The sequence below is a fragment of the Oncorhynchus kisutch genome, linkage group LG14, assembly GCF_002021735.2.
Source record: "Oncorhynchus kisutch isolate 150728-3 linkage group LG14, Okis_V2, whole genome shotgun sequence".
NCBI lineage: Eukaryota > Metazoa > Chordata > Actinopteri > Salmoniformes > Salmonidae > Oncorhynchus > Oncorhynchus kisutch.
In genome coordinates, this window is record NC_034187.2 from 36,262,194 (window position 1) to 36,290,126 (window position 27,933).

General features: G+C 43.2%; 1 protein-coding gene across 1 annotated transcript in view; it reads left to right on the plus strand.

The window, feature by feature from the left end:
• Positions 1-7,134: 7,134 nt before the first annotated feature.
• spata17 (spermatogenesis associated 17) overlaps positions 7,135-27,933 on the plus strand; it is a 54,089-nt gene continuing 33,290 nt past the window's right edge. The window contains exons 1-8 of the mRNA XM_020499784.2: positions 7,135-7,447; positions 7,751-7,840; positions 8,768-8,849; positions 10,142-10,192; positions 13,632-13,735; positions 19,078-19,201; positions 21,119-21,328; positions 26,919-27,067. Coding sequence (XP_020355373.2) covers positions 7,380-7,447; positions 7,751-7,840; positions 8,768-8,849; positions 10,142-10,192; positions 13,632-13,735; positions 19,078-19,201; positions 21,119-21,328; positions 26,919-27,067 — 878 coding nt within the window. The 5' untranslated portion in view covers positions 7,135-7,379. The remainder of the gene's footprint in view (positions 7,448-7,750; positions 7,841-8,767; positions 8,850-10,141; positions 10,193-13,631; positions 13,736-19,077; positions 19,202-21,118; positions 21,329-26,918; positions 27,068-27,933) is intronic.

Here is a 27,933-nt window from a genome sequence, read left to right on the forward strand (position 1 = left end):
GGGTTTTACATGGAAACCCAAAATAGTTCTACCTGGAACCAAAAGGTTTATACCTGGAACCAAAAAGGGTTCTTCAAAGGGTTATCCTATGGGGACAGCCAAATAACCATTTTAGGATCTAGATAGCACCTTTTTTGTGTAGTGTAGTGTAGTGAAGTGCTATTTGTAGGTAAACCAGCAGCACTAGTAGTGTTATTTATTTGTAGGTAAACCAGCAGCACTAGTAGTGTTAGTTATTTGTAGGTAAACCAGCAGCACTAGTAGTGTTATTTATTTGTAGGTAAACCAGCAGCACTAGTAGTGTTATTTATTTGTAGGTAAACCAGCAGCACTAGTAGTGTTATTTATTTGTAGGTAAACCAGCAGCACTAGTAGTGTTATTTATTTGTAGGTAAACCAGCAGCACTAGTAGTGTTATTTATTTGTAGGTAAACCAGCAGCACTAGTAGTGTTATTTATTTGTAGGTAAACCAGCAGCACTAGTAGTGTTATTTATTTGTTGGTAAACCAGCAGCACTAGTAGTGTTATTTATTTGTAGGTAAACCAGCAGCACTAGTAGTGTTATTTATTTGTAGCATCCGTAATTAAGGTCTGGTCTTAGAGGGAGGGGGCCGACATCTGTTTTCTTCCTGCACAATTAGCATAATTAATTAACATTAATCAATCCAAACAAATTATTTTTTAACACCTAGAATAAATCACGGGCATCTTTCTCACCACTGGCCCAGTCTGCTGAGAACAGGCTCATTGATCAACAACAAATGAGACAACGCACCGCAATGAGCCGTATTGTATTCCTGCATCTGAAGCACACCCCGATCATTAGTTAGACAAAACAGATGGATGGAGGGGTAGAGCGAGCAGTCTTCTCCTCTTTTTCCTCTCTTCCCTTCTCCGTCTGTCCCTCACCTCGTCACAAACACACTTTTAGGTGATAGAACCGCTAAATATGCTAATGCTAGGAGAGGGGAGGATAGGTCAAAAAAGCATTTTCCCGGTTAAAATGATAAACACCATTGAACGTGCACACGCACGCACGCACACAGAGCCACATAACCACGAGCACACTCATACCAATAAACATAGATTCCAATGTGTGGTGAGAGGTTTATGAAGAGACATGGAGAGGCCTGTGGGGATTCCAGCCCCACACAGGGTGCTATATTGCTGCCAGCTTCCTGCTAGTCCGATGGGTTAATCACAGAGGCAAGGGGAAAGGTGCTATCTGCTCCACACACTGCCACTTTTATTGATTCCATTTACACCCCGAACGCCGCCATGACACTCCTTTAACTATTAAATTGGCCCAAAATAGATTTTTCCATTTTACGCTGCAGAGACAGGGAAAACATTAGAGCAGAACCCAAGTGATAGAAACGTATCAAAAAACTGATGAACAAACATTGGGGAAGATTTATTACCAGCGTTTTTTAATAAATGGGAGGAGGATGAATTGATTTTGGTTGGAGGTATAAGCAACAATTTATTGGGTGGGAAGAAGCATTATTTTCCGATTGTTATCAAGCTACAGTAAAACTGATTTGTGCCCTATTGCGTTTTATGGATAAAACGGCAGAGGAACCTCCGATGATTTAGATGGAATGTATTAATCAGAGGCAGCCACTGTTAACCATACATCTAGAACTAAAGAAGGGCTCTGACATGTCATTCTGCCTGGCTATTTTGGCGGCTCCATCTCCCTGCCTTTCCGCGCCGGCGGGGACACGCTCCCTTTTTAATGTTATGGGGCTTCAAGTAGCTTTTAGTCACCCATGCGGTAAATAAGTGAGGATTAGGGCTGTTTATTGTTTTCCTGCCCCTGTAGCGGTGCCAATCCTTCACACGGCTACCATTGTGACCTCCAGTGACTCTCTGCGACAGAGGCTTGTCTTTAGTCGGTACACCAGCTCTCTCATTGTCAAGACAACACTAGCAGAAAGAGAACCTTCAGTATAGATGCAATAGCTACGCATTGTTTTCGATGCTGCCGTCAATTGTTTGTGGCAACATTTTGACCATCATGGATTTCAGAGAGGATCCTTGCCTTGTAGAAAGGAGCAGAGCGATTTCAAATAGGACATACCATACAGAACACTTCTAGATGACAAATAATCCAGGTATAACCCACAGAAAGAGAGCAAGAGAGGAGCAAAACATTTCGGACTGGTTTCCCGAACCCAGATAAATAAACCTACTCCTGGACTAAACTAAGCATGCTCAATGGAGGATCTCATAATGGCCATTCATGGGAGGAATTGCCCATTACATTAAGACCAGGGGTCCCCCAGACCTAGACACATTATTAAAGGACAAAAAAACACTGCCACATTGGCCTAATATGGAGAAACCCAGAGCTCTCTAAAGCAAAACGTACGGTAAACAATGACAAACTGTTTGGCCAGGGCAGAGGACAGAAACCCCTTTAGCACCAAAAATAGGAAGAAAATAACCTCCCTACAGAAACAGAAAGGGCTATGCAGTGTGACTGTGTGAGTTTATTTGAGTTGATTTGATAGTTAGATTGGAGAAGTTTTCCCTGGTAATGGTGTTTTATGCTGTGTGTGTTAGTTAGGCCTGCCTGGTGTGATTGGGGTTGAGAAAGCTAATCTATCAGGGGCAATAGACTCCCTACAGGCCAGCGGAGGGAGGGAGGAAAGGAGAGAGGGAGGGCGGAGGGTGGGTGGGAAGGAGAGAGGGGGGACGGAGGGAGAGTGAGGGGGAAAGGGGGAGGGAGAGAGAAAATCAGGGAAAGCAGAGAGGGACGGACAGAACGACAAATTCTCTGGAAAGTGCTCGAACAGGACATACACAGGACAACACCTGCACACAAATTACACATGATAAAACAATCACAGACATATGCTGGGGTAACAACGCTGCTGAGGTAAAGATACACCCACCCACACACACTTGAAAACACATATATACACCCACACACACACACACGCACACACAGAGAAATGGGATCAGGGGCCTAGGTACTTCACGGCTGAACCATATCCACAGAGGCCTAGAGAGGGCAAGGGTCAAGGTCTTTACGAGGAACCAAACCTCCGCTTTGAAATATAGACACACACACACACACTCTCTCTCTCTGTGCCATAAAAGATGGATTGCAGTGCTGACTGGGGATCGCACAGATTAGGTTCAATTCCCAGCAATTATAGTCTGTTTCAGGAAATGAACTGCTAATACACACCTGTTCAAAATACTTTGCTGTTACTCGAGAAAATAATCTGAGATGATAGAATTTGACATTATAACATAAAATAAAGCCAATCTAAAGAAAACTGAATTAGAAGATGATGTGACACACACACAAACCCAAGCCTGCACGCACACGAACACACACATATGCATACTGATGGACAAACAAGAGAAGAAGACAGACAGGCCAGTGTGTGTGTGTGTATGTGTTTGAGTGTATGTATGCAAACCTGTTTGTGTGTGTGTCAGTTCTGATTGCTCATGACTTCATTAATCTCTGCACCGCGGTTATGATTAGCTTTCCAAGCTACGCTAGAGGACGTCCAACCCCTCACCTGACAGGGTGGTGGCACAGGAGCACACACACACACACACACACAGGTCTATGGTCGTCGCTGCCATGATCCCCAATTAGTCCTGGCAGAGAGAAATGGAGGGCTGCCACGAGAGATCCAACCGCCTGCCATGGCTACACTGGGGATGGATGGATGAAGGGATGGAAAAGAGAAGAGAAAAGAGGGAGACACGTAACCCTGTAGCCATGTAGACTGGCTACTGTTATTGGTGTTTTGTTGTCTGTGTTGCCGCCTTTGTTCAGGCCCCGGCTTTTAATGCTCTAATACAGACACCCTGCCATTACAGAGAGAGAGAGAGAGAGATAGAGTGAGAGAGTAGGAGAGGGCAGAGAGAGAGGGAGGCAGATAGAGAGCACGAGAGAGGGGAGTGGAAGGAACAGACAGAGAGAAAATATCAAAAGAGAGAACAATTGATTTCTGAATCATAAAATGATATAGAGGGAAGGCAGGCAGTGGTGGCTCAGATGGAAGCTATAAGCCCGGTGGTGATCAGAGCAGGATAAGATTATTCATTTTCTCTTCGGTCCGCTGCAGAGTCAGGCCGCGCAAATATCTCTTTTCCATTAACCACCCAGGGTATTATTTTGGCCACATAAAGCCAGTCTGCTTGTGATGAAGAGAATGAGGGAGGGAAGGATGAGGGGGATAGAGGGTCAGTGGAGACTGGAGGGAGACTTAGACAGCAGTCATGCGTCTCTCCTCTCCTCTGCTTTCCTCTCCTCTCCTCTGCTTGGCTCTGCTCTCCCATCCGCTCCTCTGTTAAATTTGATCCAGTGAGTGACACAGTGATACAGTGAGTGACACAGTGATACACTGTGACCCCTCAGCTCGGGGAAACCTCAATCAGAAGCCGACAGCCTTTTTTTGCAGACATCAAATGCAGGATCCCCCGATCTCCTATTATTGCTACCAAGAAAAATAAAAGGGAGGGAGGGAGAATGTCTAGAGTCACTTGGATGATGATGGGGTGTTCACGATTGGGGAGGAGGCAGAGAAATAATTGTGTGTGTGTGTGTGTGGTGATGAATTTCCCGCTGTGACGGTGGGGCCGGCAGCAGCGAATGTCCTTCTGAGTGGGTGGGACACACACACACACAAACACACACACACACACACACACACACTGAGGATCATCATCAGACCTGCATGGTGGCGGCCATCTTAACAGATCACCCCTGTCTGCACGCACTCCGCCACAAATAATGACAAAACACCCCAACATTAAACTATTTTAAACAATACCCAATTCATTACCCCCTCCCACCTCCTCTATGGGCAATGGTGAGCTAATAAAGATATCATTTTTATTTTACTTCGCTGGCAAAATCACACTTTTTATCCATTAGTAGGATATTAGGGTGAGTTGAAGGGAGGGATGAGAGAAAGAGAGATACACACAGAGAGAGAGAGAGAGAGAGAGAGAGAGAGAGAGAGAGAGAAAGGTTCAAATTGGTCTAAAAGCATTGGGAAAGAATGGAAAACTAGCGGTATAAAAAAAGTCATAATGGATTTCAATTAGGTGATCCCTGGGATGTGAGGGATGCCTAGCCACATGGATTAATGTGCTGCAGGCAGATGTTTAATAATGGTAGTCTGGTCCTGGAGAGAGCACTCCATCCACCACACCCCATGCCCCCTGGAACACACACACACACACACACACACACAGTCTGCAGACAGTGAGCGCTGGGGTGGGGGGAGCAATGAGCTGTGTGAGAGTGTTTGGCCGCGCGTGTGTCTGTGTATGCGTGCACACACTTGTTTATGTGTGTGAACGTGTGTGTGTGTGTGTGTGCGCCGTGTCTGTCTGTGCATGGGTGCATATGAGAATGCGTGCACTTATGTGTGTGTGTGTGTGTATGCCTGCATGTGTTTACCAGCTATATGAGCAACCCTGGCCCCAGCCCTTGTGGCCCTCATTAAGAGACAATGGGCAGGAAGGAGGATGAGTGTTCTGGCTGTGAGAGGTGACCAGAGGATTGGTAAATGACATGCACAATGTGGCCCTAGCCTGGAGCTGGCTATTTCATCTGCCTTACCTCAGTAAAGACCACGGCTTACACACACAGGCCTAATGCAGGCCTACGGCACAGTGGGCAAAATAAAGTGTATATGGGTTAGTTGATAAGTTATATGAAAAATAATTGTATAACGTTAGAACAATATAATATATAAAGATATGTGTGCCTGTGTGTAATTGGGCACATGGCTGTATTCACACTGTTTGGGGAGGTGTTGAGGTGTGTGTCTGCATCTCCGGCGGTCTCAATCTGGGCAGAAGTGGGTCACCTGGCGCCGTGTAAACAGCCTGCCTCTCCACAGCCTCTCCAGGTGACACCTCATCAACGTGCGCCAGGAGTGATGGCTTACACCCGTCTGCCTTGTCAAAACAACACTTCCAGGGCAATTACCAGGGTGGCCAGCCCACTGCAGCCCCCGATGGATGGGCCTGGCTGCCATGGGGTCACCCTTCTCCCCATAACTCTACCGGCCAGCACCACAGTGGAGGGACAGCAAATTGGCCTGCGTCTTTCCGCTTGCTGAGCCCGTCCTCGCTGGTTATCTGTATTGCAGGAAGGGAGGGAGGGAGGGAGTGAGGGAGGAAGCTGGCGGATGGACACCTTGCCTCTATTGCCAAGGCAGAATATTTGACGTGTGGATAGGAGGGAGAGGGGAGGGAGGGATGGAAAGGGGGGAAGAATAAACTGATAACTCTGTGATGAGGGGCGATAACGTCGGGATGGGAGCAGGCTGAGAGTTGGTGAGCACTGACAGATCAATCGTCACTCCGACATTCTGCATCCTGGGATCTGTCAGCATTTAAAACGAGGGAAAGAGAGTGGAGCCGAGACAGAGAGAGAGGGAGAGAGAGAAGGAGAAGGGGAACGTTACCAAGGAGGCGCTCTCCACAGAGGTAGATGTTCAGTGGCTCAATGTGGTGATTGAAAACCGTCAGAGCACTGACAGACTGTAGAGAACAGAATAAGTATGACTTCGTACCTGCCTGCAGTCCTCCATTTTCAGTGTTGGCCTAAATGCTTGTTGTGAGGCAGGCAGCTCAATGGCAAATAGTTGCAGTTCACTAAAGAGTGTTTTGCTAGAAAGTTTGTATTCCAGCTGTTCTTATGCATCTTATTTTTCTGGGTCCATTTTGTAAAATGTCAATTAAACTGCCTACCACTATCACCGTGCTGTAGACCTAAATAAAACACCTGACTTCATCTAAAATATGTTGTACAGCACCTTCCTTTGCCATGTGACATGTTACTTTCTCACAGCAGGTAAATATAGGTATTATATAATAATAATATAGTATTATGTTAGTCATTTAAATCAGATACAGTAAATAATCCATCAATTTACCTTCATTTTCTTGCGGTAAATATAATTGATAAAACATATTATTTGAAAAACACAGGTAACCTACACAATGCTTGCAATATTCAGATAATAGATAGCTATCATTTTCATATAACGTTCAAATGCACTTCCCCCATCTGATACAATTCGCTGGGCAAAGGCTACAAAGTCAGAGCAAATTGCAAGGGTGGAAAAATAAATGCACACACAACAGCGTCCTCTAGTAATACACAGGTCCACGAATGTTTTTTTTCCTGTGCTTATTCAGCCAAACAACGGCCAGACTACCTTACAAGTTGGCCTCTGTCGAGAAGAGAAAAACATTTGACAATCGCCCGGTGCCCATAACTTTCCCACCCCCATAGTAGAGACGCGCAAAACGAATAAGGAAACACGGTTGTCTCTCTCGTTGTCAAGGGAACATGTAAACTCTTGCGTCTCGGTCCGGAGAGAGCATGGCTAGTTTGGTCAGGTTGCAGAATGAGATCGAACGAATTAAAGAAGAATATTTCACCAGAAACAGGTAACGTTCATGCAGCAGTTGCAGCATGCACATTTAACTTGTCACCAACACCCTGTAACACGGTGAACTATTTCTAACAGTGCGAGCGTAACTGTTTTAAAGTTGAGAGGGGGAAAAAAGTAGCTACTGTAGCTAGCTTACATTAGCTAGCTACTGTACCGGTAGCTAGCTAGTCAGGCAGCTTTGCTGACAGCAACAACAACAACAGCGGATGCCTTTTATAGTATGATGAACAGACATCTGACTTGGTTGAACCATGCATGCTCGTACATTTCTGCATTTGCTGTGTTGGCGTGAGTCTAGGATAGCCGAGGAGAACAGACAGAGAGAGAACGAAGCAGCCATCCTAATACAGAGTTGGTTCAGGGGATGTCAGGTGCGGTCCTACCTCAGGTAAGAGATGTGTGTGGGAGTTAAAAATAGTTTTTCCTAGTACATAAATTAACTTTGACATTGTAACAATAATTATAACACAAACTCCTAATTTCATCCCCCGAACTATACATATTATCACGCGTGCAATTTCAAAGAATGAATACACACCTAATTTGTAGTATTCTTTATCAAAACACTGCACCTTTTCTTCACCCCAAAATAAAAATTGACCTTCAGCCGCATTACCCTGAGAAGAACCCCCACCCCCCAAAACCTAAATGATCACTTTACAGTATGAAATGACCCCAGCTTGGTGTTATAGAGATGTGCAAATGGCTGAGGGAAATAAAGGCCTATTCCACTCTCTGCCTTGTACTGTGACCCTAACACCATTTTGCAGGGTCAGCTGACAAACCTCCAGACTGCAGGTTAAAATTCAGATTACTTTAGTTAATTGATCAATGTGTTAAGTGGCTAATTAGCCACATTTTGAGCTTCTTAAGTGCAACTCCAGGGTTACCATATCCCCCCTATAAGTATTGATTTTCTGGGCATATAAATGGCCTTTTGGAAATTGATGGCCTCGTTGAGGCTGGAATCGCAGTAGACTTGTATTTAGAGTATGTTTGATGATGAATACAAATGTCCGCTTGCTCTGGGAGCCATGATCGCTGGACATAATTGAAAAGCCTTAAGTAAAGGTTGCTGTGCATTGTCCTGTGTGCAGGGGGGTGGACTATCTCTTATCGTGACCTTTCAACTCAACCAAAATACAGATTTTTACATGTTTCTTTCCCTTTCCTTTTTTTCTGCAGATTATCGGCAAGTCGAAATACTAGTCCACATACTGTACATAGTATATCCCATATTGTCTTATACCAACACATTCATGTCTTTATATTTCTTCTTTGTAAAAGCATATGTTTTCATGACCATTTCTCCCAGTCACCTACACAGGAAGGCCACCATTATTCAGAAGATATGGCGAGGATTCACAGCAAGGGCACATTTCAGACAAATGGTGAAGGTACGTTAGCTGCTGAAATGCTACGGATATATTGATTATGTTATGATAGCATACATTAAAATTCAATTGCTATATTCAGAAGCTGCAACTCTGACCTGAAGACATATAATTCACCTATTACACATTTGGAAATTAGCACTTAGGAATACGAAGTCATATGGTATGGAATTGCGGCTCTATCGCTTCTGGAATGCATAAACGAGAGAGGAAGAGGGTAAAGAGGGAGGGATGGTGGGAGGGTTTAGATTAGCTCCAACTGCTTCTTAATTGAACAGATTGTTGATACAAAATCCAATCCCCACTGCTCTCACGAATAATTTTCTCTGGATTGAGTTTTGTAAACAAATCACAACAGCTATTTATCACCTCCTAAATTGACTGTTTGGTAAAGCATAACTGCCAGGCACATTTGGGAAGCTTTCACAAGCTGGAATCTGGGGATAAACCCTGATTTAATGTTAGGTAAAGGACATGTCACCAGACACACACAGTATCTGAAAAAAAACAGAATCTCATTGAATCTCTCAAAATGACCAAAACAACGTTTTATGAGTTCAGACTTTGCAGAGTTATTATACATGACTCAAAACCATCACCCTTATTTTTCCCTCTGAACTCTCATCTCCGCATTAGGCCAAACTTCCTCTCGTCTTTCACGTCTTTGTCTTCCTCCCTGAGCGTTCCCTCTTTCTTATGTCGTTATTAAAAAGAGACATGTTTGAGATATGAATTCCTTTTATATAGTTCTCTCAAGTTTGCTCCTGTCAATGTGCCCCCAGTGGTCTGGGCACAGTGGAACGAGGCGTGAGGCGAGCCGTGTGAATATTCTGGCCTTTGTTAGTCTATCCTGGCTGGAGCGTCATTGGTTATCAAACCCAGCGGAGAGCGCTGGACCATCATACATCTCCATTAGCTCCCAGCTTGACTACCATACATTTTCTTGGCCTTGTCTGCATTATGTATTAAGAGAGGAGCCCCGTCCCCTCAATACAAAGTCTGACTTATACCTCCCTCTCCCTCGACACACACACAGACACAAGCTTGCATGTGCACGCACACACACTCTTTCCCTCCCTCCCTCCCTCCCTCCCTCCCTCCCTCCCTCCCTCCCTCCCTCCCTCCCTCTCTCTCTCTCTCTCTCTCTCTTTCTCTCTCTCTCTCTCTCCGTGGTGTCTATGAGACTTATTATGTATAAGGTATAAAGACTTCTTTATCTCCGGGCTGCTCAGGACAGATCAGAGAGCCTGGATAAGGCGACAGAGATGTAACGCTGTCTCTCCTTTTGTTCCCAGGCCGCATATTTTATCATGAAGATGAATTTCTACCACGAGATGTCCGTCAGGGTAAATATCACACTGTCTGTTTTAGCAAATGGAGAGTCCCCTGGTCTCACAATGTGATCCCCACGAATAGTTCTGCAGTGCTGCTTCATTTTACCACCAGTGTCTCTGTCCCTATGTGTGTGTGGGGGGGGGGGGGGGTTACTTCTACCTATATACCATACAGGAATTGATTCTAATGGAATGTTATCAGTATTCATTTGCATTGGATGGGCAAAGTTCTTATTACATTTAGTCTAGATTTTAATACGCAGTTGTGATCAGACAATCCTATTTAAATTAAATTCAGGTCTTTTTCCGGATCAAAAAGGGTCTTAGGTGGTGGGCGTGGCAGGGGCGTGGCAGGGGCGTGGCAGGGGACGCGGTCGTCCCGTCGGCGCTGCTGAATCTTAGAGAACATTTTGGACACCTCCATTTTAGCGGTGCAGCGACATTTTAGCATTTTTGAGCCGATTCACTGCAATTCGACACATTTCTCTACTAAAGGTAGACTCAGCGATTTTGACGTAGATGCAGAAAGTAAACGGTATAGTGGGTCAATTTACGCAAACAATTAAGAGCGTCGAAGCCCGAGGCTCAACTTCTCTGCTGTTTTGGTGCCCTGCTTACCACGCTGTGAACAGCATGAAGCGAACTTGTGCACAACCACAGATACTGCGTGACTGTATGGGAGCCGTGGCAACATCATTTCACTGAGTCTACCATTAAGCTGAGACCAATTTGAGAAGTTTTAACGCAAATTTCCTGCAATTCTATTTTGCCATGCAGCTGAGAGAAAATGTTGTGGCTTTAAAGCTTATTTCCAGCAATTATGTGTTATTTTGCTCAAACATAATAAGAAAATCTATACTGCTAAATTCATTGTTTTTGGAATTTTCAATTGTCCCTGACTGTTTAGCTTTTATCTTGGTAATTGTTACTTCTCAAAGATTATATTCTTAAAAAATATATAGGTCCATTATCTTTTCTACGTACTTTATATGTGGTTTCAGTCGTTTAAGTTAATGATGAAAGCATTTTTCCATCCCGAAAATGAATTAACACGGTTTGGACTTGGGCGACCCAAAAAAACACTTAGGTCCAAGGATTTCAATGGCAGAAAAATCTCTGAAATTATATTGTACCCTTTTGCACAGGCATTTATGTTGAAACTAAATGGAAGAGCTGTACTCAGTTATGCTAAACCAGTCAGGAGAGAAGTTAGCATGTTAAACCTTATTATTAGCATTTTAAGCTAAGCTGTGACAAATATCTGATTTAAAAACTTTTCTGCTGGCTTTTCCTCTAGAGCAGATCTCTCTGTCACGGCCCATATCGTCATAAGTCCCATTTGACCAGTTTAACAACTCCTACCACACAACCTATAAATCAAAAGCCTTTGCATTTGAGTGACGCTTTGGCACTTTTATGCGAGGATATCGCATTGAAACCTTATATTTTACAATTCCATATAGCCGCTCTTTTCCACCCCAAGTGAAATTGTTAAAGATTTTTTTATAAGCCCACAAAATTCTCTGCTTTATTGAACAAGGGCCTATTACCAGTGAGTTGTTTGGACATTCGCTGAAACCGCTGAAATTTGAGGAAAAGTTTTATGACAGACAGTTATCCAAACACATAAAGAAGTCCAGGCCCAGTGTTTTAGTCAGGCTCATGTTACATGCAGCCATCTGGGTCTGACCAAGTGCCTGAGGTCACGGGGCCAAAGGTTAAAGGTCATGTCGGCACTTAGAGGAGAACAGAAGCTTCGCAGCAGGATAGACCTGCTTTACTACTCCTGTAAAACATGTCATACGTTCAGGAATCTGAATGGATGTCAAAATCTGATCAAATAAAACATTTTTAAAAAAGGAAGGATTATTGTAAAAATGCTGGGGGGTCTTTAAAGGCCTAAGTGTGTGTGCGTTTACTAGTCATTCAAATGATACAAAATGTTATCCTCAAATGAAACAAATAGGGCCTCGTGCTAATGTTTTGGTTTTAATTTATATTCATTTCTTTAAAAAAATATATGTTTTACGTAACTACATGATTGTATTTGTAAGTGGGAAGATTTAAACTTACATGTACTGTACACTGCTGACCATATCAGCAACTCTCATATTTGAGTTGTTTTCTTCTCTACCTTCTTACATCACGATGAAGTCGGGTTTAAACCTGGTCGAATCAATGCAGTGAATCACCAGCCCACCAACTGATGAGAGGGATCTAGAAGAAACAAGCGACAGTTACACCAACATGTAGTACAATCATGTTTACTGAGATGCTGTTTTAGAATCATCTACATTGAAAATGTTGTGACATTTTCATGGGTAGTGTGTCCAACCCACCGTAGACGCGGGTTGGACACACTACCCATGAAAATGTCACAACATTTTCAATGTAGATGATTCTAAAACAGCATCTCAGTAAACACCGTAGACGCAATTTTCAAAAGGGCCCACTGAAAAAGCTGCATGCACAAGTGTAGTAAACTTTGGACCAGCGCAGAGTATGTTGTGTGTGATAAACTCAGTCTCTCACTCTGCGTGTGTGTGTGTGTGTGTGTGTGTGTGTGTGTGTGTGTGTGCGTGTGTGTGTGTGTGTGTGTGTGTGTGTGTGTGTGTGTGTGTGTGTGTGTGTGTGTGTGTGTGTGTGTGTGTGTGTGTGTGTGTGTGTGTGTGTGTGTGAAGGACATATCCACCCACCGCCTCTCATTGACCAGGAAAAAAGATACAATCATCTCTGAATCCCCTTGTGGCACTTCCTTTTCAATCAATTTTTATTCTAGTCCTTTTTCTTCCTCTTCCTCCGATGTCTTTATCATCGTCGCTCTAGCGGAGGCTAATGTATTAGCACGTTAATAGAAAACAGTGTTTACAAGAGGCCCGAGACTTTTGATTAGATTTAACCCGGCCAATATGCATCATTGATTTCACTAGTCAAAAAAAGGTCAACAAGAACTTTGAGTTGCGAGCCGGGCAATTACTTTATTTAAAATGATCTATTGACTGCGGATCAATCGCAATTCTCATTTTGGTCTTATTTATTTTTCTCCTGGCTCCCCTCTTCTGATAATTCTTCTACCTGCTATTGTTTAATCTTTTAATTAGAGTGAAGGACATCCACTCCCCTCTGTTTAGAGATCTGGCCCCAGCTTAGGGGCACACTCGTTGTGTGTGGGTGTTTGCGTGTGTGCGTCCATACCGTGCATACCGTGCATGCGTACGTGTGTGTGTGTGTCAAGTCAAACTGACATAAATACAAGGGACCTCTAAAGCAAGTGTTGCCAGTCCAGTTTGCATAATGTTGTATTTTATAAAAAAAAAAAAAAACTGTTTTTCTGAAGATCAACAGTTGTAGTGATGTTGACACTAAAATGGTCAGTTCGGTCCCATCCCATTCTAACTGGTGGATTGTTAAGTTAACTATAGATGTGTGTTGCTGTGTTTTTCTCTGACAGATACAGCAGAGGTGGAGAGGTTACTGCGTGAGGAAATACAGCCATAACTACTACGCACGCAAGCGATACATGGAGGGACTGGCCCGCAAAAACAAACAGATTAGGTACTATACATTAAGAGGACTGATAGAAGCCTACAGTCTATAGTAGGTAACATACCAGAGATATTAACAGAGATAAATAGTCCGTGTCGAGCTATGTACTATACAAATGTCTCTGGTGAGTTCTCTATCCCTTTTTCAGTCGATTCAGAACATACCCAATTATGCATTCATTATTCCAGTTTGTATATTTATTTCGGAGGATAAGTTGTAGGGTATTGGAATAGATGTGTTTTCTTTACAGAGTGCTACATCACTCTTCCTATTGGCCAGTCTTTGTCGTGTGAAAGAAAGTCTGAGAAGGTCTGGGTGTTATGTTAATGTGTATCGTGGCACCAAGAGACTCCTATTAGTTAACATGGAGCAGACTTTATGCTTAACAGGAATTCACTCTGGGTGCTTGGGCAGAGATGAATTGATCTGATTAATCTAGAGGCGGAGAGTATGATCGCTATACATGTGTACCGGTAACCTGAAGGAGAAAAAAAAGTATTCAGAAGTGCCTTGGGTGGCCAGCGAACGACGTGACGAAATGAAAAAAAATGTGCCTGTGATTTTTTTCAGCGAGAGCTCTGTCATTAATAAAACATGCTAGGCTCCAGGGGCCGAAAAAGATGCCATCGTTTATTTTATACAGTAAAAAAATATATTTAAAAAATGTACGTTTAAGTCACATTTTTTTAATGACGCTAATATATTTTCGTGGGGGGGGTAAAAATATCTTAAGGCTTCAGCTAAAATTAAATGTAAATTTGTTAAGTGCTCGTCGGATCACTGACTCCCCCCTCCCTCCAGAGGTAGGCAGGCCTGGTGAGAAGTAATGAGGTTTGTCACCTCAGACACCTGCACAGCTACAGCAGACCTAGGTTATACTGGTATGTGTGTAGCGGAATAGCCAGGGACATGATGGGTTACGATAGAACCTGGTGACATTTGCATTTTCATGACGTCTCTGTAAGATTGTAGCACGACAACCCACACGTCACCTGTCATCTTTATGAGCATTTGTTAGTCCTCAAACACAGTGGTTCTGTGGTGTTGAGAGGGTGACACAAACACCAGGTAGGTGACAGTTGTGACGTTTAACCTGGAAGCCTGCTTCCCCGTTTAAGGTATAGGACACACAAAATGGCCAAATACGTCGAGATTTCAATTAGGCCTGTTCCCCTATATTCAGCCTCGGTATTTACCAGTATTTATCTGGACTCATAGGCCAAATATGATCTGATTCATAGACCAAATAGGTTGTTGGGAGGCAGACTATGTGTTGTGATAAACTGGCTGTGGGTGAGAGTGGATGAGAGTGGATGAGATGGTTGTGGGTAATGTGGGAGATATCGGTGAGAGTCAGGACAATGTTGCCATCTCAATGTTTTCCTGTCTATCATTCCCAGAGACACACACACACACACACACACACACACACACACACACACACACACACACACACACACACACACACACACACACACACACACACACACACACACACACACACACACACACACACACGGCCATTGAGCCCCTCCTCTCTGGCTGCTCCTCTCCATGGAGAGGTCGTCCTCTCGCCAGTTAATCACTTGTTTATTTAGTGCTTCTGGGGCGCGATCAATTAACGCAGCGCCACGTTTATTTAAAATATCCTTTCTGTGTTCGCCAGGGCCCCTCGGATCTCACACTGCCCGATCACTCACCCCGCAAAGGTCCGCTTTTTAATCCGCCTCTCCCTCACTCCCTCCCACCATCCCTCCACCCCTCTGTCTGTCCGCTGCATAAATTATTCAAAGTTTTACTAATGGCTCCCATTTAGTGCAGGCCGACTGGCCTGGCATGCCAATGACGGGAGACGGCCCGACGGGAGGACCATCTCTTTCTCTCTCTCGCTCTCTCTCTTTCTTCCTGCTCCTCACTGACGGATCTCCCCATACAAAACCATCTGTGTCATTTCATTAACCGCACCGCCCGACGCGCTCTCTCTCTCTCCCTCCTTCCCGCTCTCCCCCTGGCCGGGGTTCACCATGTTAGCGTGTCCATCTTCATGGAGCTGTCCCCTCCTGCATAGCCTAATGAAGTCAGGACCTCTCGGCACCACTGTAATTCAAGCGACTAGAGTTGGTGCAACACAACAATTTATCACTTGTCAGGAAGACACTTAAAGTTGTGCTGCTTAATAAGGGCATCCTGCGAGCCTGGGCAATTAGGAGGGAGCCGTTTGCATATTTACTAAATGCGGAGTGTCATTGCCACCACGGCCTGTTGCCTGCATGAATTATTATTCTATCTGCAATAAACAGCTGGGTAATTATTACTGCCATAATCAGATAAATTCTCTCTGTAATGTTCTAACGTGGCAAAATCTTTTAACTCATCGCGGACTGAGGGAAATTTATGGACTCGGAGTGGTGAGGCTGAGGGATTTTACTCTCTGTGTGGCGTCCCGGTTCTCGGCTCAAGGACATCCATGAAAGGAGATCTGGGAGGACCGGTCCTCCAGTTAGCTCATACACACTTCCTGACTCTACACCAGGGGTGTAGAGGAGGTCACGTACACACTGGCTTTTGTCTCCGTGTGAAAAGTCTGTTGCTCTCCAGTTCAGTCACTGACTCGTTAGGAAGTACCTCGCTTACAGGAAGGAAAGTGATGAAAAAAATATTGCTTTTGGTTGTCATCACTTTTTTGTGTTTTTTTCAGTTTTTTGGGGGGTTTGGTATTTTTGTTGAAGTTGACACCTCATCCTGGAAATCCTCTGTTTCTTCTTGTTACAGGAGGGAATCTGTTGAATAAATAAACCTGGTTAACTTCTGTTTTGGGATTCTATATAATTGTATATAATTGTAGTAAACTTGTCCTGTTGATGGTGATGATGTTGTGTGTCCTCTGCCGTGCTAGGGTTAAAGGTTGGTCAGGGTTGAGGCCTGCTCTATTAGAGGTCATAGGTCAGAGGTCAATATATCGAGTCAGACACTGGAAGTTAATGGACTGCTGAATATTCCCTCCCTGCCAGCTATTGAATTATTTAATTGGAACAATTAAAACAGCCAATCGGCTTGTACAGTCATTAAATATTTAGGAGAGCCAATTAGCTGCTCCAGTGTTGGCCTGGAGGCCGGACGGGCCGGCCTGCTACCCCACCCCGCTACCCCACAATGCACCAGGCTATGATTTCCCCATCACCCCACTCTACCCGTACCCAGCTCTATGCCCCAAGATTTTAACTATAGGTAAAGCAGCCGTATGCATGTCTTTATCCTGTAATACACTGTCATCATCGTCATAGTTTCAACAGGGGCAACAGAACAGCTGCTGGGATCTGACAGTTCACATGTACAACATAAAAAGGAGATTTGTGTTCCAATACGGATCCAACACTGTTGATTTAGAAATGTTTTCATTGAAGTAGTATTTCCTTGACATCCTATTGGACCCTTTAAACAGGTTAAATGTTGTTAGCAGTATTTTGTAAATTAGTTGTATGTAATACTCATATGTTGTATTTAATGACCTGTTTTTTGTTTATATACTTTGTAATTTATATACATATACGAAGAGGCCTATATGATTTTACAATGAAAATGTTCCCTGTTTCATCAAATCACGTCAAGCTTTATTTAAAGCAGATTTAACAGTCTCGACATGTACACAAAACATACAAAAACAAAGATTAACAATGTCTAACAGACAAGTACAAATTCTCATAAAAGACAGATTTGTAAGAATATATCACAAATATCTAGAACATCTAGTACAACTACGTTATTGTACACTCTGACCACTGTAATATTTCTCTCCTATCTGATTTTGCTTTCCTTAATTGCTAACTATCATTAATGTGCTTCGACAGTTTAAGTTGAGCACGAGACAACTTTCCTAAAAGAGAGGTCAACCCCTAGAAAAGTGTTCCCGCCTAACTTCTGCCCAGCTTGGACTGAACTTCTCTCCTGTGTGAGTTGAGTGTTGAGGACACGGAAAGGTCACGCGTGTTGGGCTGCTCCCGTGCTCCTCCCAACCCCCCCGCCCACCTCCCCATGAACATCAGAAGTAATGAGGGTTGTATGTTCTCCTGCTCAGCCGTGACACAGATCGAGGTCCCTTCAGCCGTTACAAATCTGTTTGGCTTTTGTCCACTACACCGCAATTAATAATAAACCTGGGATATAGGGAGACAAAGGTCACCGACACAGCCACCAGCATACAGCGATGCGCGCACACACACACACACACACACACACACACACCGGTGGCCGGAGATGGCGGAAAAAGAGAGGGGAGAGAAACCTGAAACAGACTGTCCCACAACTTCATCTTTTCACATTAATAAGCAATTTCCCCTTCACCAGGTGGCCAAATGGGGGCCACGCTACTCTGCATATTTCATTTATTTTGTCATTTAATCTTGTGTGGAGGGAGGAATGAAAATGCTGCGACGCACAGGGAAATGGTGGTGATTTTTAAATGTCAATACGGCGGTGTGTGTAACCTTACGTTAGGACGGTATGAATATTCTCCTTTGTGAGCACATAATTGAAAACTGAGAGCAGCTTGGGAACGAAAGCCTGATGAGCAATGGTTACCTTTTTTTTCTCGCGCTTTCTGATGAATTGGATGGGCTTTTCTTTTAGTCTAATGTCTTTGTGCGTTTGCGTGTGTGTGTGTGTGTGTGTGTGTGGGCGCGCATTGTCATGTCCGTTTTGTGTGTGCGCCTGTTTGACTGCGCTGTGCGTTGTGTTTGCGTGCCCGCGTGTGTATGTTTTAGTAATTGTTTCCGATTCCCCTTAAGTTATTACCCCACACAGTAACAGTGTGTGATTGTAAAATGAGATTGCGTATGGGCTTTTAATGTGTCCCATTTAGACAGCTCGGATAGCAGATGTCATGGAGCGCCCTGGCTATACTGATGGAATATATTCATCATCCCACGGCCTGGCACGCTGAAGGCTTCACTCTCTCTCTCTCTCTCTCTCTCTCTCTCTCTCTCTCTCTCTTCATCTCTCTCGCTCCCTCCCTTTCTCTCCCTCTCTCTCTCCCTCTCTTTCTCTTACTCTCTCTACCCCTCTCTCTCTCTCTTTCTCTCTCTTACTCCCCCCCCCCTCCTCTCTCTCTCTCTCTCAGCCCTGATTGGAGTCATTAAGCATGTGTTTCCTGCTAGAGGAGAGATCAGGGATTCACTTGTAGCAAGAAACTCCCTGATCCCTGATCACTGTGTACTCAGTCTTTCTCCCTCACACACATCTGCGCACGCACACACACACACAAAACACACACACACACTCAAGCGGGTAAATGGTCACTAAACAAACTGCAAACAATATTTCCTCTGTGTGTGTGTGTGTGTGTGTGTGTGTAGGAGGGATCTGGAGGAGTTTTCAGAGTTCCAGAGGAGAGAGAGGGAGCGTATGGCCATGGAGAGAGAGGAGCAGGAGAAGAATGTCCAGGCTCAGAGGATGCACTTCCTACTCAGCACAAAGCAGGTACACACACACACACACACTGAATTCAGAGAGCCATGTGGACAGCCACTGCCACTGTCAAGCCTTCATGTTCCTTTTAGCGGGGGTGGCATTGGCAGTAATTGAGAAGGGGATGTATAATTTAGGGGGCACGTCCAGTTGTGTGTGTGTGTGTGTGTGTGTGTGTGTGTGTGTGTGTGTGTGTGTGTGTGTGTGTGTGTGTGTGTGTGTGTGTGTGTGTTGTAGGCGGCTGTAGGTATCTGCTGAGTGGGAGGTTTACACGGCTGCTCTTTCTCCTGGCACCCCGGTGTGCTCATAATGAAGATGAAGTAGTGTGTTGCTGGTCAATGTGTGTGGATGTGGGTGGGTGGGTGTGTCTCCACCAGGTAGTCATTTCCTTGGTACACTCTTTTCGTCATCATCTTTCCAGCAGATTCTGATGTCTGTGTCCGTCCGCCTGTCCACTTACCGGCCCTGTTCCATCATCACCCCCACTCCGGTAAAAGGGATGTTCACACGGGCGTCATGACAAACGTTGCCCGGGAATCATTGGGTTTGAAAAGGACCGGAACTGTGACATTTGACCGAAGCTGTTAAAGATGGGGCATAAAAGAGGCTGATTGTGAGAGACATGGTGAACGAGAGAATGGCGCTGGGCTGTGCGTATGGCGGGAGAGAGGAGAAGGAAAGAGAGTGGAAGAGAGATGAACAAAAAAGTGGAAGAGTATAAAAAATAGTTTATGTCTCTCTGTGGCACTGCGCTGTGGACAAGGTGGGAGAGAGAGAGTAGAAGGAAATAGCTATAAGAAAATGAGAGGGGAGAGAGAGAGTAGAAGGAAATAGCTATAAGAAAATGAGAGGGGAGAGAGAGAGTAGAAGGAAATAGCTATAAGAAAATGAGAGGGGAGAGAGAGAGTAGAAGGAAATAGCTATAAGAAAATGAGAGGGGAGAGAGAGAGTAGAAGGAAATAGCTATAAGAAAATGAGAGTGACGAGAGAGAGAATGTTAAGTGTCTCTGGGTGGTAGTGGGCTGTGCATATGTTTGCGGGACTCCTTTCCTCTCCACTGTCTGACCTTGTCACCAGGAAATGGATGGGTCTCCCACAGTTCATCCTTAACGCCAGCCACTCCGCTGGACACAAGTGGCCGCTCTGACATAGATTTACTTCCCCTGTTCAGGGGGTCAATATCATTGCTCTTCCCCAGCGCAGCGCGGTGGCCAGTCGGGGTGGGTTCACAGTGTGTTACCCCCTGCTACGATGCTACACCACCTTTCAAGTCCCTCTACCCACAGTGGCCAGGAACTAGCAGCTACATGCAAGCACAGACACACACACACACACACATTCCACCTGCCCTGTCCCTCTTCAGTGGCCAGGCAACAGTAGTAGCACCAAGGCAGTCCCACTCCTAGTCTGGCCTAAAAAAGGAAGTTATTAGCATATATAGTAGTTAGCTAGCAGAGCTCCTCAAAGCTTTGGTCTCCTAATTAAAGCAGAGCAGTGGATCAGTCCGATGTGAATAATTATTGTTTCCCGGCCTGTCTGTCTGTCTGTGACCAATCTCTCTATTTGAAGGGATGCAAGTCTGAGGCTAGGGCTTGGACAATACGTTCTTAGTCTGTGTGAATTTACATTGGCCCTGTGTCGGAGTTATAGCTGGAGTGGCCAACTGTAATCCCGGAGGGACACTGTGCGTGCAGGCTTTTGTTCTTGCTCAGCATTAACACACTAGCAAACAGTCATTTCTTACAAAACATTTAATCACTCTCTTTTCCTCATATACTGTAAAGCGTAAGTAATGGCTGGTGTATGGCAAAGTGTTAAAAAAAAGTTCCTGTTTATTCTCCCATGCTGTATTTGTAGATAATGCATTGGTTACACGATACTGTACATTCCCTGTCTTTCCCTTCACTCTATCCTGTTCTGCCTCTGAAGTGCCCTGGAGTATTCAACTCTCCATTCAGACCTGGGCCAGATGAGATGGAGCTGAGGCTCCGGAGGACCAAACCCCTGCCACCCAGAAACATTCCCAGGGACAGAGCCTCTCTCCTGGGTAACACCAGCCCCTCATCCCCCTCCTTTCCGGGAGTCCCTAGAGCCTTTGGAGCCAAGCCCCTGCCTCCCATTCCCAGCAAGAAACCACAGGTGAGACATACTCAGCAATGAAAGGAAAGAGAAATATCATTGCACTATATTCCCAGTCTAGTAGTGTTATTAGTACCAGTATAGTTGTCTTATTAGTACCCTTATAGTACCAGTATAGTACCAGTATAGTTGTCTTATTAGTATCATTATAGTACCAGTATAGTTGTCTTATTAGTATCATTATAGTACCAGTATAGTACCAGTATGGTTGTCGTATTAGTATCATAGCACCAGTATAGTACCAGTATAGTTGTCTTATTGGTATCATTATAGTACCAGTATAGTTGTCTTATTAGTAACAGTATAGCAGTTATAGTAACAGTATAGCAGTAACGAGCAAAACACTGGTTATATTAGTAACAGTATTGGTACCAGTATAGTAATCGTATTAGTATCTTAGTATCAGTATATCAGTAACAGTATATTTTTAGTAACAGTATTAGTATCAGTATATCGTTCTAATTAGTAACAGTATTAGTATCAGTATATCGTTCTAATTAGTAACAGTATTAGTACTGTTGTAGCAATCTTAGCAGTAACAGTATTAGTAGCAGTATAGTAATCGTATTAGTAACTTAGTAGCAGTATAGTAATCGTATTAATAACCTAGTAGCAGTATAGTAATCATATTAATAACATAGTAGCAGTATAGCAGTCTTACTAGTAACATTATTAGTATCAGTATATCAGTCTTATTAGTAACAGTATTAGTACTGTTATAGCAATCTTAGCAGTACCAGTATTAGTAGCAGTATAGTAATCGTATTAATAACCTAGTAGCAGTATAGTAATCATATTAATAACATACTAGCAGTATAGCAGTCTTACTAGTAACATTATTAGTATCAGTATATCAGTCTTATTAGTAACAGTATTAGTACTGTTATAGCAATCTTAGCAGTACCAGTATTAGTAGCAGTATAGTAATCAAATGAGTAACTTAATAGCAGTATAGTAATCGTATTAATAACTATACAATGCTACCTAATGTAATGTTTACATACCCTACATTATTCATCTCATATGTATATGTATATACTGTACTCTATATCATCTACTGCATCTTTATGTAATACATGTATCACTAGCCACTTTAACTATGCCACTTTGTTTACATACTCATCTCATATGTATATACTGTACTCGATACCATCTACTGTATCTTGCTTATGCCGCTTTGTACCATCACTCATTCATATATCTTTATGTACATATTCTTTATCCCCTTACACTTGTGTGTATAAGACAGTCGTTTTGGAATTGTTAGTTAGATTACTTGTTGGTTATTACTGCATTGTCGGAACTAGAAGCACAAGCATTTCGCTACACTCGCATTAACATCTGCTAACCATGTGTATGTGACCAATCAAATTTGATTTGATTTGATTTGAACTTAGTAGCAGTATAGCAGTCTTACTAGTAACATTATTAGTACCAGTATATCATTCTTATTAGTAACAGTATTAGTACCAGTATATCAGTCTTACTAGTAACAGTATTAGTACCAGTATATCAGTCTTACTAGTAACAGTATTAGTACCAGTATATCATTCTTACTAGTAACAGTATTAGTATCAGTGTATCAGTCTTATTAGTAACAGTATCAGTACTGTTATAGCAATCTTAGCAGTAACAGTATTAGTAGCAGTATAGTAATCGTATTAGTAACTTAGTATCAGTGTAGTGATCGTATTAGTAACTTTGTAGCAGTATAGTAATCGTATTAGTAACTAGGTAGCAGTATATCAGTCTTACTAGTAACAGTATTAGTATCAGTATATCAGTCTTATTAGTAACAATATTAGTACCAGTATTTCAGTCTTATTAGTAACGGTATTAATAGCAGTATAGTAATCGTATTAGTAACTAGGTAGCAGTATATTAAGCATATTAGTAATTTAGTAGCAGTATAGTAATCATATTAGTAACCTAGTAGCAGTATAGTAATCATATTAGTAACCTAGTAGCAGTATAGTAATCGTATTAATAACTTAGTAGCAGTATAGTAATCGTATTAATAACTTAGTAGCAGTATAGTAATCGTATTAGTAACTTAGTAGCAGTATAGTAATCGTATTAGTAACTTAGTAGCAGTATAGTAATCATATTAGTAACCTAGTAGCAGTATAGTAATCGTATTAGTAACTTAGTAGCAGTATAGTAATCGTATTAGTAACTTAGTAGCAGTATAGTAATCATATTAGTAACCTAGTAGCAGTATAGTAATCGTATTAGTAACCTAGTAGCAGTATAGTGATCGTATTAGTAACTTAGTAGCAGTATAGTAAGTGAATTAGTAACTTAGTAGCATTATAGTAATCGTATTAGAAACGTAGTATCAGTATTGCAGTCCTAATAGTAACAGTATTAGTACCAGTATAGCATTCTTTCTAGTTTAGTTTGTTTGCACAAATAGAAGGACAGTTTGTAACAGTAAAAAAAACAACAACAGTATGTGCAAGAGGGGAAACAGCCCAAAAGGGCTTAAATCACACAGATTCCGCAGTGTGGACAAACATACAATAAAATAAAAACTAGACACAACAGAGATAAAGGAATAGAACATCTAAACAGACAGTCAAGCTACTGCGGTGTAGAACTGTGATGGACAGTATGTGCCTTTTTAAACAACCACAGGGATAGCTTGGCAGAATCAGGCGAGTATGAGTTCCAGATCATAGGGCCTCTATGGCTCATTCAGAATTGAGAGTGGGTTGTTCTTGATTATGGGTGACGTAGCTGTTGTCTGAATTATGAAATGAATATATATAAAAAATATCTAATGTATGATCTTTGCGGTCATTTGCCTCTTGTATTTCGTCAATGAAGTAAGTAACAGCCATGTAGGGGAGAGTGAGATTTTCTGAAGCCATACTGATGTTTGTATATCAGACTTTCCTTGTTAAGATATTTGATAAATCTGTTATATGCAAACTTCTCAACCCAAAAAATTATCTCTGGCAAAATTTGTATAGAAGTAGTAACAGTATTAGTATAGAAGACTTACTAGGAACTTAGTAACAGTACTACTACTACTAGTATAGCAGTATATCTGTAAAGTCTCAGGCCTCTTAGAGGAAACAGATGTGTTCACTCACTTCCTCTGACTGGTCCAATCAGGCTCCAGAGATGGGGATAACAAAGTGTCATAGAAATTATCGGAGGAGCTCTCCCCCTGGTGAGGATGATGAAAGGGGGCGCGTGGTGCCGTGAGATGATTCTTTAAACTCCCCTTAAAAAAGAATGATATCATTAAAACATGGCGGCGTGTCTCTCGCGGGGCCACTGGAAGACGTTTAGACCCTCCGATCCAGGCAGATCAGCAGGTCCTGTCAGCCCAAGCTGCCGCTATTAAAGTGAGCCTATCAAACCAGGCCTCCGCCAGGGAATACTCCGCCATTTAAAACAGCCTTGATGAAGAATTCTTTAAGTACCCCTGGATTCCGGCGTGTCATCTCGTCCAGCTGTGAGAAAGATTTGATGAGAAGCGTTTGCCATTTGTGTTATTTACGGTCCAAGGCTTTTATGGTAACTGGTTCCTATTATTGGTTTCTATTAATGTAAAACATAAGTGAGCAGAAATGAGGCGTGGATCATCTCTTTTTATTAGCCCAGAGTCCCTCACCCCGGGCACTGAGATGGTGCGCACACACACACACACACACACACACACACACACACACAAAGACACACGCATACACATAGAGACATGCACGCACACACTCTCTCTTATGCACACCCTGCTCCGGCTCCATCTGGCTCTTGCTAACAGGAATTCATTATAGAAGGCTGGGATGTCTAACACTGCTCCATGGATGAGATGAGCCTACATTATTTATCTGTGTTTTACCCTCGCTAAGGACAGGGTTCACCCCCATTTCCTTTCCTCCCTCTGCCTCATCCCTCTCTTTATCTCTCCCTCTTTCTCCTCCCCCCTCACGCTCTCTATTACTTCCTACCACTGCCTCTACCAACCTCTCTATCTCCCTCCCTTCTTCTCTCCTTCCCTTTATCTTTCCCAGTCTCTCCCTTTGTCTCATTGTCCCCCTTTTCTCTCCACTTCTCTCCCTCCCTCTCTTTCTCTCTCTCCCTCCCTCCCTCTCGCTCCCTCTCTTCCTCTTTCTTTCCCTCCCTGTGTTTCCCAGTGTTCTTGGTGTGTGTGTTCTCCAGTAGTGTGAGTCCAGGCCTGTCCCCAGTGTGATAACATCAGTGGTGATGGATAGGTGGAGGTGGTTGTTTGGGAAGTGTTTGGGTCTGGTCAGGCCAGGGTGCTGATCCTGTGGTGATAGGACCAAGGACAGGGGCTCCCTGCTAACTCCTCTCCCCAACCAACCAACAGCAACAAAAGCTGAAGGTCACTCCACTAAACAACAGCTACCGAACAGCACAACCACATTGAGAGAAGTTACAGGACTAAGGAAAGTTAAAGGACTACGGGAAGTTAGTGGAGACAAGGGGAAGTTACTAAACTAGACTGAGGAAAGTTACTTAACTACACAAAGAAAAGGTACTTAACTAGACGAAGGAAAGTTACTAAACTACACAAAGGAAAGTTACTAAACTACACAAAGGAAAGTTACTTAACTAGATGAAGGAAAGTTACTAAACTACACAAAGGAAAGTACTTAACTAGACGAAGGAAAGTTACTGAACTACACAAAGGAAAGTACTTAACTAGACGAAGGAAAGTTACTGAACTACACAAAGGAAAGTTACTTAACTAGACGAAGGAAAGTTACTAAACTACACAAAGGAAAGTTACTTAGCCAAACTAAAGAAAGCTACTTAACTACACGAAGGAAAGTTGCTTAAATAGACTAAGGAAAGGTACTAAACTAGCCTAAGAAAAGTTAGTAAACTAAACTAAGGAAAGTTACTGTAGATTAAGGAAAGTTACTGTAGACTAAGGAAAGTTAATTTACTAAGGAAAGATACTGTAGACTACAGATAGTTACTAAACTAAGGAAAGTTACTGTAGACTAAGGAAAGTTACTGTAGACTAAGGAAAGTTACTGTAGACTACAGATAGTTACTAAACTAAGGAAAGTTACTGTAGACTAAGGAAAGTTAATTTACTAAGGAAAGATACTGTAGACTACAGATAGTTACTAAACTAAGGAAAGTTACTGTAGACTAAGGAAAGTTACTGTAGACTAAGGAAAGTTACTAAGCTTTAGGAACCAAGGAAAGTTACTAAACTAGTCCAAGACTAAGGAAAGTTACTAATTAGATGAAGGAATTAGACTAAATTGGCTAAGCCATAACTACCTGTGGGGGGACGGATCAGAGAGAGAGAAGAAAGAAAGAAAGAGAATGATAGAAAGAGTTGGAGAAATAGAAAGAGGGATAGAGGGAAAGAGACAGAGAAAGATGCAGAGAAAAGGGAGAGAATGAGGGAGAGACTAGAGACAAACGTGCCTCTGATTAAGACGTGATATCGAACAGATGTAAACCGGGAAAGACCACTGCAGGGCTTCTGACTTACAGTACAGCATGTTTGATCAATGGAAAATGTTTTGAATGTTGGGGATGTATTTGTCATGCCCGCTGGTGTCTGTATAATGGCTTCCCATCTTTCCCTGTGTGTTAGGGTCCGTTCCGTGGGCCAGCGGAGGTGTGGGCTCAGAGACAGCGTGGTCTCGAGCCGTCTCTGAGAGTCCAGACCTCCATCTCTGACCTGGAGCAGGCCCAGGACCAGCTACGCTCTGGAGAATGGAGGAACCACACCATGGAGACCATGTAAGTACACACGAACACAGATGCAGCCTTTTGTCCTAATGGATAGCAGTTATATGGTACTTTTCATCACATGAAAAAGGGCTTTACAGTGTGTGTGTGTGGATAATGGACTTCATCCACCTCCTGTGTGTGTGTGTGTGGCTCACACCTGAGCCTTTTGGGGAGACTGACAGTGCAACTGCAGCACTACAGCAACAGCAGGACTACAGCAACAGCAGCACTACAGCAACAGCAACATCTGAAGCATCAGAACACATTCCTTCCACAACAGAACATAGTCACAGTATAACAGGGGATTATCATCACCCCACTTTAGACTAGAATGGCTGTTTAACTCTGTAGTTTAATTACCAGCTCACTGTGTTATATTCAGACTATATTCAAACACAACCCCATTACCACAGCGCGCGCGCGCACACACACACACACACACACACACACACACATATAAATGCCTGATCCTACACACACACTATGCACACAGAAACACCACAGATAGTTCACGTGGGAATCCGATTAATCTCGGTATGTGTGTGCGAGCGTGTGCGTGTATGTGTATCTGTCTATGTGTGCGTCTGTTCGTGGGCAAAGAGAAACGCCATTAACCCCCTGTTTGATCCACCAGCCGCCAACACCCACACTCATTTCAACTAGACATTTCAAGGGACCACACTGAATTTGCCTGCGTACCCTCCTTGTCACCCCCTCTCTCTCTCCCTTTCCAGTTGAATGTGTCTCTAATGAGTTATCAGACTCTCCAGTGTAGCGTGATGATGATGGTTTTGGGGGGGTGGGGTTAAAGTGGCTGAGGTGACAACTTCACATCTGAAGAGAACACTCTTACAGTACTGAGCGATTTCCCCTTT